General features: G+C 38.4%; 1 protein-coding gene across 1 annotated transcript in view; it reads right to left on the reverse strand.

The window, feature by feature from the left end:
- opn6a (opsin 6, group member a) overlaps positions 1–8,577 on the reverse strand; it is an 8,678-nt gene extending 101 nt beyond the window's left edge. The window contains exons 1-4 of the mRNA XM_016518680.1: positions 8,438–8,577; positions 5,408–5,613; positions 1,445–1,711; positions 35–265 (exon numbers count right to left, since the gene is read on the reverse strand). Coding sequence (XP_016374166.1) covers positions 35–265; positions 1,445–1,711; positions 5,408–5,613; positions 8,438–8,567 — 834 coding nt within the window. The 5' untranslated portion in view covers positions 8,568–8,577. The remainder of the gene's footprint in view (positions 1–34; positions 266–1,444; positions 1,712–5,407; positions 5,614–8,437) is intronic.
- Between the last annotated feature and the right edge of the window lie 2,244 nt (positions 8,578–10,821).

Genomic DNA, 10,821 nt, shown 5'->3' on the forward strand with positions numbered 1-10,821 from the left:
TCTCCCGGGAGACGGGGCTGGGGGCGGGGTTTGCCGGAGGGGGGTTTTTCTGGTTCTTGTGTAATTGGCGGTTCTCCTCGGCTCTGTCCGCCTTGGCCTTGATCTTCTTGAAGCGCTTGAGCTTGACGGCGTCTTTGGCCTCTCCGAAGAGCCGCGTGAAGATGCTGGTGAGACTCGGCACGTGGAAACCCCACGCTGACCACATGGACACGACCGTGTACGGAGACCAGGCCAGGATGAACGCCGTGCAGATCACTACAGACACCTGAAGACAACAACACGGCTTTGAGTTTAACTCCTGAACATCATCAGGAGCAAGAACACTGCTGCATTTAAAGAAATGCATTTCACACATCTGAGAGAAACACATCCAAAATACCTCAATCTGGCATTAAACCAGATATATATATATATATGTGTATTTCAAATATTAAATATTTTAACATATTAAATATATTAATATTATAATCATAATGTATTATTATATATTAATATATTTAAAATATACATTTTATTTAACAAATATAAATACAAATTTTAAATATGAATATCAAAATATAAATATTAATATATGACTTTAAATGATTACTATATATATATATATTTTTTTTTTTTTTTTAGTTATGAAAAATGGGGACTTTTCTTTTCAGAATTGCAAGTTTATATCTTAGACTTTTTTGTTTGTTTGTTTCCACCATGGAATAAACAAATTTAATAATAATAATAATAATAATATATTTGAATTTAAAAAAAAGAAAACGAAAAAACTATTCTGACATTTGCTTAGAATTGCAAGAAAAAAAGTCAGAATTGTGAGTTCAAAAGTCATTTCAGAGCAAATAAATATGAGCATATAGAATATTACAACAAGTCTTAAACATGAATTGTGTAAAGAAACAAATATATAGATAATAAAGATATACTTTTTTATTTACCTCTATTTAAATGGATTTTTAATGAATACACTGAATTTATAACTTTTAAAAATCTCATACATTTATTATTCAAAGAAAGTTAAAAAGTTGCAATTATCTTTTTTTTTATCTTTTTTATATAAGCTTTTTTTTAATAAGGCGGTAATAAGCTTCCATATAGTAGGTATATGATTAATTTATGTAATACATTTTTTATATGTAAAACTTGTTTATGACCCATTTGGTTGAAATGATTTTAAGTAATCTCAGAGAAAATTAATAAATATCAACACATTGTATATTATTATCACAAGCCTTAAAATTGTGTAAAAACATCAACAAATATTTTTTATAAAAAATATAATATATTAAAATATTTTTATTTAAATGGAATTTTTCATAGATTAACTTAGATTAACTAAAATAACTTTATAAAATCATTGCATAGTTTTATTATTGTGAGATAAAGCATAAGTGTGTCCAGTGTTTTGACTGGTTGTGTATCTTGAGCTGAAGACTCTGTGACTCACGACGGTGACGTCTCTCTCGATCTTGCGCTGTCTGTCGGTCACATCTCTCTCAGCTGACTCTCTCAGGTTTCCTCGCTTCACCGTGTTGATGATGGAGACGTACGAGAACAGCATGATCAGCACGGGGATGAAGAAGCAGAAGATGAGGATGGAGATGATGAAGGACTTGTGGATGCTGGAGTAGTTGGCTTTGACCCAGTCGATCTCACAGGTGCCGTATCCATGATCTGACCAGAACACGCAATTAACCCTTTCACACCGTCCACATCAGCTTATCAGGAGCTGTGTAGCTTACACTGAGAAACATCACACAATGTTCTGCCAGTTAGCAATAATAATAATAATATGTGAGTATAATAATTCATTATACAATTTAATTATGTAATATAATTGCACATATATATATATATATATATATACATATATACACACACACACTCACGCTCACACTCACACTCTCACACGCTCTCACTCACACACACAGCATAAGTTAAATTATTTTATAAAATAATTTAACTTATGCTGTGTGTGTGAGTGAGAGCGTGTGAGAGTGTGAGTGTGAGCGTGAGTGTGTGTGTGAGGGAGTGAGTGTGTGTGTGAGGGAGTGAGTGTGTGTGTGAGGGAGTGAGTGTGTGTGTGAGGGAGTGAGTGTGTGTGTGAGGGAGTGAGTGTGTGTGTGAGGGAGTGAGTGTGTGTGTGAGGGAGTGAGTGTGTGTGTGAGGGAGTGAGTGTGTGTGTGAGGGAGTGAGTGTGTGTGTGAGGGAGTGAGTGTGTGTGTGAGGGAGTGAGTGTGTGTGTGAGGGAGTGAGTGTGTGTGTGAGGGAGTGAGTGTGTGTGTGAGGGAGTGAGTGTGTGTGTGAGGGAGTGAGTGTGTGTGTGAGGGAGTGAGTGTGTGTGTGAGGGAGTGAGTGTGTGTGTGAGGGAGTGAGTGTGTGTGTGAGGGAGTGAGTGTGTGTGTGAGGGAGTGAGTGTGTGTGTGAGGGAGTGAGTGTGTGTGTGAGGGAGTGAGTGTGTGTGTGAGGGAGTGAGTGTGTGTGTGAGGGAGTGAGTGTGTGTGTGAGGGAGTGAGTGTGTGTGTGAGGGAGTGAGTGTGTGTGTGAGGGAGTGAGTGTGTGTGTGAGGGAGTGAGTGTGTGTGTGAGGGAGTGAGTGTGTGTGTGAGGGAGTGAGTGTGTGTGTGAGGGAGTGAGTGTGTGTGTGAGGGAGTGAGTGTGTGTGTGAGGGAGTGAGTGTGTGTGTGAGGGAGTGAGTGTGTGTGTGAGGGAGTGAGTGTGTGTGTGAGGGAGTGAGTGTGTGTGTGAGGGAGTGAGTGTGTGTGTGAGGGAGTGAGTGTGTGTGTGAGGGAGTGAGTGTGTGTGTGAGGGAGTGAGTGTGTGTGTGAGGGAGTGAGTGTGTGTGTGAGGGAGTGAGTGTGTGTGTGAGGGAGTGAGTGTGTGTGTGAGGGAGTGAGTGTGTGTGTGAGGGAGTGAGTGTGTGTGTGAGGGAGTGAGTGTGTGTGTGAGGGAGTGAGTGTGTGTGTGAGGGAGTGAGTGTGTGTGTGAGGGAGTGAGTGTGTGTGTGAGGGAGTGAGTGTGTGTGTGAGGGAGTGAGTGTGTGTGTGAGGGAGTGAGTGTGTGTGTGAGGGAGTGAGTGTGTGTGTGAGGGAGTGAGTGTGTGTGTGAGGGAGTGAGTGTGTGTGTGAGGGAGTGAGTGTGTGTGTGAGGGAGTGAGTGTGTGTGTGAGGGAGTGAGTGTGTGTGTGAGGGAGTGAGTGTGTGTGTGAGGGAGTGAGTGTGTGTGTGAGGGAGTGAGTGTGTGTGTGAGGGAGTGAGTGTGTGTGTGAGGGAGTGAGTGTGTGTGTGAGGGAGTGAGTGTGTGTGTGAGGGAGTGAGTGTGTGTGTGAGGGAGTGAGTGTGTGTGTGAGGGAGTGAGTGTGTGTGTGAGGGAGTGAGTGTGTGTGTGAGGGAGTGAGTGTGTGTGTGAGGGAGTGAGTGTGTGTGTGAGGGAGTGAGTGTGTGTGTGAGGGAGTGAGTGTGTGTGTGAGGGAGTGAGTGTGTGTGTGAGGGAGTGAGTGTGTGTGTGAGGGAGTGAGTGTGTGTGTGAGGGAGTGAGTGTGTGTGTGAGGGAGTGAGTGTGTGTGTGAGGGAGTGAGTGTGTGTGTGAGGGAGTGAGTGTGTGTGTGAGGGAGTGAGTGTGTGTGTGAGGGAGTGAGTGTGTGTGTGAGGGAGTGAGTGTGTGTGTGAGGGAGTGAGTGTGTGTGTGAGGGAGTGAGTGTGTGTGTGAGGGAGTGAGTGTGTGTGTGAGGGAGTGAGTGTGTGTGTGAGGGAGTGAGTGTGTGTGTGAGGGAGTGAGTGTGTGTGTGAGGGAGTGAGTGTGTGTGTGAGGGAGTGAGTGTGTGTGTGAGGGAGTGAGTGTGTGTGTGAGGGAGTGAGTGTGTGTGTGAGGGAGTGAGTGTGTGTGTGAGGGAGTGAGTGTGTGTGTGAGGGAGTGAGTGTGTGTGTGAGGGAGTGAGTGTGTGTGTGAGGGAGTGAGTGTGTGTGTGAGGGAGTGAGTGTGTGTGTGAGGGAGTGAGTGTGTGTGTGAGGGAGTGAGTGTGTGTGTGAGGGAGTGAGTGTGTGTGTGAGGGAGTGAGTGTGTGTGTGAGGGAGTGAGTGTGTGTGTGAGGGAGTGAGTGTGTGTGTGAGGGAGTGAGTGTGTGTGTGAGGGAGTGAGTGTGTGTGTGAGGGAGTGAGTGTGTGTGTGAGGGAGTGAGTGTGTGTGTGAGGGAGTGAGTGTGTGTGTGAGGGAGTGAGTGTGTGTGTGAGGGAGTGAGTGTGTGTGTGAGGGAGTGAGTGTGTGTGTGAGGGAGTGAGTGTGTGTGTGAGGGAGTGAGTGTGTGTGTGAGGGAGTGAGTGTGTGTGTGAGGGAGTGAGTGTGTGTGTGAGGGAGTGAGTGTGTGTGTGAGGGAGTGAGTGTGTGTGTGAGGGAGTGAGTGTGTGTGTGAGGGAGTGAGTGTGTGTGTGAGGGAGTGAGTGTGTGTGTGAGGGAGTGAGTGTGTGTGTGAGGGAGTGAGTGTGTGTGTGAGGGAGTGAGTGTGTGTGTGAGGGAGTGAGTGTGTGTGTGAGGGAGTGAGTGTGTGTGTGAGGGAGTGAGTGTGTGTGTGAGGGAGTGAGTGTGTGTGTGAGGGAGTGAGTGTGTGTGTGAGGGAGTGAGTGTGTGTGTGAGGGAGTGAGTGTGTGTGTGAGGGAGTGAGTGTGTGTGTGAGGGAGTGAGTGTGTGTGTGAGGGAGTGAGTGTGTGTGTGAGGGAGTGAGTGTGTGTGTGAGGGAGTGAGTGTGTGTGTGAGGGAGTGAGTGTGTGTGTGAGGGAGTGAGTGTGTGTGTGAGGGAGTGAGTGTGTGTGTGAGGGAGTGAGTGTGTGTGTGAGGGAGTGAGTGTGTGTGTGAGGGAGTGAGTGTGTGTGTGAGGGAGTGAGTGTGTGTGTGAGGGAGTGAGTGTGTGTGTGAGGGAGTGAGTGTGTGTGTGAGGGAGTGAGTGTGTGTGTGAGGGAGTGAGTGTGTGTGTGAGGGAGTGAGTGTGTGTGTGAGGGAGTGAGTGTGTGTGTGAGGGAGTGAGTGTGTGTGTGAGGGAGTGAGTGTGTGTGTGAGGGAGTGAGTGTGTGTGTGAGGGAGTGAGTGTGTGTGTGAGGGAGTGAGTGTGTGTGTGAGGGAGTGAGTGTGTGTGTGAGGGAGTGAGTGTGTGTGTGAGGGAGTGAGTGTGTGTGTGAGTGAGTGTGAGTGTGAGCGTGTGTGTGTGTGTGTGTGTGTGTGTGTGTGTTTGAAGCTCTTCATGGGTTTGAACTCATACTCGACACAAAAACAACCTCTGACATCGATTATCATCTGTAAAAACACCACACGGGAACAAATAACAAACAGAAACAATCCACGCCAAGAAACATTCACTCTTCTCATCTCTATACGTATATGATCTGAGCTCCTCCCACTACCCACAATTCCACTTCCTGTACCTGGCACGTCCACACAGAGGTGATGAGGTAGCCGTTATCCCTGAAGACGTTGAAGATCTCAAGGATTCCTCGGGAATATCCGAACACGGAGATGCTGGCGTCAGAAACGGCGAGGTTGAGTGTCAGATAGTCGGTGGGCTGGAGAGACGATCTCTGCTTGAACAGAACGAAGATCACGATGCTGTTGCCAAACCACGACAACCAACCTGCCAAAAAACACACAAGACATTCTCTAAGAGAGCAGGATCACTGTATGTACAGATCAGCAAACAAGAACTGAAGCATTATGGGATACTGTAGGACCAACTGCAGAATGTTACTGTGGTTAGTAGTAATAATATTATCATAATAAAAATAATTTGTTCATTTAATTGCATCTATATATAGGCATAATTAATGGTGTGTTACACTTTCATATGATATATTATGTATATTTATATAATATTATTTTATAAAATAATTTAACTTATGCAATCATTTCCATATAATTTTGTAATATAATTATATATATATTTATAAATTATGTAACTTTATATTATTACAGTTATAATCTTAAAATAACATTATTTTATAAAATAATTATAGAATTTATGTAATGTTTAATAAAAATTTTTATTAATTAATCATATATATATATTAATTTATTTATTATTATTATTATTAATTATAATTTAATTATGCATAATATCATTATCTTACTTTTTAATATTAGAATTATAATCTGCAAACATATAATTTATAATAACATAATTGTAGGTATGTTGTCGCTTTATGATTAAATTTATATAGGAAATATAGTAATGTAGGTTATATATTATATACACACACACACACACACACTGATAAGACTAATATAATATAATATTTACTGACTAATATAATATGTTATATTACAAATATTATTTTATCCAAATTGTACTCAACTTTTTTTTGTTAATCAGCAGAAAGCATCTAAATTTAATTTAGCTTTATTTTGTTATGTTTAATCATTGAATTTAATCACTTTAATTTAGAGATGCAAATCTTACATATTAATATAGGGTTAAAAATGTGCAGCCAACTGTAATCTATTTAAGCAAATAGATATATTAAATAAAAATATATATAGTAATGAAAGTCATTGTCTTAAATAAAAAGTGTTTACTAAATGCATATTGTAAGTGGTACACATGAATGTGTTAATCATTGAATAGAATATTACAGTATGAAACTCCCATCTGATATGATTTCTATACCAGTGCTTTACTGTAACGGATGAACTGAATGTAGATCAGAGTTTGAGCTGATTAACCTGATTAACTCTCTCTAATGACCCCTGACAGACAGACAGACCTGAGCCGCAGTAATCCACACGTTCATCACTAACATTAACGAGAACAATTACACCTGCATCTTCAACATAATAAAGAAAGAAGCTCTGTAATAAACACTAGATGCCTGTTTCTATAATGCATAATATCTCATAATCATAATCATTTTACAATAACCATCTTTTGTTGTTTTCAAAAACACCTAAATATCCTTAAAACTAGATAAAGTTATCTGAGAATCAAAACCATTGCTTATTTTCAGAGAATGTACCTTGTATGTCAAAATACAAGTAGATTTAAGGTATATTTTATATCATATCCTTAAAACTAGATAAAATAATCTGAAAATGAAATTAACACTTATTTTCAGAGAATATATCTTTAATCTACTTGTATTTGTCAAGTCGATTTTATTGACAAAATACAAGTAGATTCAATGTATATTCTCTATAATATGCTTAAAACTAGATCAAATTACCTTAGAATCAAAATTAGCACTTATTTTCAGAGAATATGAATTGAATCCACTTGTATTTTGCCAGTGAAGGTGACTTGACAAAATACAAGTAGATTTACTGTATATTATCTATAATATCTTTAATACTAGATAAAATTATCTGAAAATGAAATTTAAACATTTTCAGAGAATATATCTTGAATCTACTTGTATTTCGTCAAGTCAATTGTATAGACGAAATACAAGTAGATTCAAAGTATATTCAGTATAATATCCTTAAAACCGGATAAAATGACCTAAGAATCAAAATTAACTCTTATTTTCAGAGAATATATCTCAAATCTTTTTGTATTTTGTCAATAAAGGTGACTTGGAAAAAATACAAGTAGATTCAAAGTAGGCTATATTCTCTGAAAATAAATGTTTATTTTCATAATAACACTTAATGTTTTCTAATATCCTTAAATAGTCATGAAACTATCCTTGTATCTGCTTGTATTTTGTCAATAAACCTGACTTGACAAAATACAAGTAGATTGAAGGCATATTCTCTATCAGTACATTTGTTGCACGGGTTATTTTCATCTAGAAAATAATTTGTCTTGTCAGATTTTAGAAAACAAGACATTTTTAAGCGTAGGAAAATTGGAAAACAAGTTAAAGAAACTCCATATGATTGTTTGGGAACTTAAACCCCATCAAAAGCGTTTGCGAACAGTGCTTCCCTGCGGTAAAAAACAATAGAACCATCACAGAAAATTCTAATGCACTGAAAAAAAATGATACAAAATTTTCTTAAGGTAAGTGGTTGCAAACAATTTATTTTAGCTACATTTTTTTTTTTATGTTGAAAGTTAGTCAACTAAATTTGTTTATTTAAATGTCGCTAAAATAAATTGCTTGCAACCACTTTAGTCAATTTAGTAAATTCAATGAATCGTTTTTTCAGTCTGGTTTCCACTATACAAATACCATTACAAACCATCAACTTTTAACCATTAAAACCATTTAAAAATGGTTTTCTGTAGTGTGTTTTGGGACATATTCCATTAGGATTTATTGGTTTTAACAAGCCACCAGTAGAAGGCGACCAATAACCAGTGGAGACCCACAGGGTGCATTACAGTTTCCATTAAAACCAATACAAGTCCCTTGCAGTAAAACCATTTCAAACAAATTTTGTGATGGTGTCTATTGTTAAGTTCCTGATAATGTAAAACTGAGGTAAACTAACATAAGAGTGAAGTAAATCCGCAGACTGACCCAGAATGAGCAGGTAGACGCCGATGATCGTCTCTCCCTGATCGGACAGCAGCGGGTCGCGGCTCATCAGGCTCAAGTTGTTGTTCCTCCAGGGGATGTTCACCACCTGAAGCGGGTTTTGCACAGACATAGCGGCTTCCCGAGCGTCTAAAGAGTCATGAATGAACGATTCTCCGCCCGCGGCTCCGTTTAACGCCCGCTCTGCTCTGAAGACACACAGACACACACACACACACTCACACACACACACACACACACACACACACACTCACACTCACACACACACACACACACACACACACACACTCACAGTGCTCAGCGGAGATTGGGTGCAAAATTAAATTAAAAATTAAATTAAAAAAATACAGTGTATTAGATGCATCATTACCTTTTCAGCTATTAGTGTAAATGATCCTGAAATGAAAGCCTGTTTGATGAATCCTGTAGAGCTGATGACTCAGACCTGCGTGACTTCAGGTGAAAATGAACAGACTATTAACTACGTTAGGATCTGGTAAAGAGCAGACGGCTTCAGGATCATCTCAGCAGGTTCACCTACTGATCAACAATACATGCATCAGATGAAGTAACAGCACATGGTTTAACATAAATCAGTTTAATACTTAGTGTTAGTGGTTTTAAAAAAATCCCTAGTCCTTGATGCTTAAAGCTTAAGGCCGGTTATTTACAGTTGCAACATTGACATTAATTTTCAATATCCATCAGTAATATTCTTACAGAATAAAGAGCCTTTCACCTTTTGTTTGGTTGTTTTTTGATAGTGGGCTTTTATCCGGAAACCACTTTCACACTCTTTAGAGTATCACAAGTCGAAAGACTAGAAAAAGAATTGAGAATGTTAGTTTTAGACGATCATTCTTTAAATAAAAAGAAACCAAGTACATAGAATAGAAAAAGAATAGAGAATACTAGCGTGTGAGGCTCTATTTTTTATATAAAAAGAAAGCAAGTATTGTAAAGAGTGCAAGTGCTAAAGGATCAAGTGTTTGTTTTTTTATAAATAAATAAATAAAAAGAAAACAAGTAGACAGAATAGAAATAGAATAGAGAGTGCTAGCGTTAGAGGGTCAAGTATAGATGTTAGTATACGTAACAGATGTAAGTATGGATAGTTTTAACCAAACTAAAAAAAAAAAAAAAACATTATGCAATACATATTTGTGACCCTGGAGCACAAAACCAGTCATAAGGGTCCATTTTGTGAAATAGAGATTTATACATCATCTGAAAGCTGAATAAATAAGCTTTCATTGATGTATGGTTTGTTAGGATAGGACAAAATCTGAAAATCTGGAATCTGAGGGTGCAAAAAAATCTAAATATTGAGAAAATCATCTTTAAAGTTGTTCAAATGAAGTTCTTAGCAATGCATATTACTAATCAAAAATTAAGTTTTGATATATTTACAGTAGGACATTTACTAAATATCTTCATGGAACATGGAAACAATGATTTTTGGCATAAAAGAAAAATGTATAATTTTGATCCATACAATGTATTGTTAGCTATTGCTACAAATATACCCCAGCGACTTAACACTGCTTTTGTGCTCCAGGCTCACAATTTTCAGCCATACATAAATGAAATGGGTCAGATTTCTGCATTAAAAAAAAAAAAAAAACATGCATAATTTATTATTAACTATTTGCATCTATTTAATTTTATTTAAATAATCCTGTTTTCAAAATGCATTTATACAAATCTGTTTTTGTGAAAACAATGACATTTATTCCGTTTAAAAACATGATTCAAATATGGCTAGCTGTGGATTTATGTATGACTGACAAATATGCATCACACCAAGTTATTATTAGTTTTATGTGAAAACTGTGTATCCAAATGCATGGAAATTTTACATGCAATTCAAACATGTAAATCTTAAATGTAGGCCTAAATGTTTTTTGAGCATTTACATGAATTGTTCACAAATAAGACCAAGTATTGAATGAAACATGTTCACCTGCGGGATCCAAGAGAGAACAGCGTGCTTCACTCCAACATCACACTTTCTCACAAAATATGATGCATTTTGTAGCATTTATGCTTTACAATCATTTGTGTGGTGAAGTCGTCTTGTATTCAGTAGAAGAGCACCACAAACACATGATTTCTGTCTGAATCTGAGCCAGATTACAACTATTTCTCAGCCTGTTTTCACACACATCACATGGTTTTAAATTATGGCCAGTGACAGAATGTTATGTTCTTTGACATTAAATTCAGAATTTTAACATATTCATCCAATCTTTTGCAGACTGTAAGTTAAGTGATACATTTTGAACATTTGAATAAGTGCATTAAAGCTGGTAAGTGTACAGAATTTGAAAAAAAAAGATTTGTTCTTATTTTGTGGGGGGGGGGGG

This window comes from Sinocyclocheilus rhinocerous, unplaced genomic scaffold, assembly GCF_001515625.1.
Source record: "Sinocyclocheilus rhinocerous isolate Xijiao unplaced genomic scaffold, SAMN03320098_v1.1 scaffold1050, whole genome shotgun sequence".
Lineage (NCBI taxonomy): Eukaryota > Metazoa > Chordata > Actinopteri > Cypriniformes > Cyprinidae > Sinocyclocheilus > Sinocyclocheilus rhinocerous.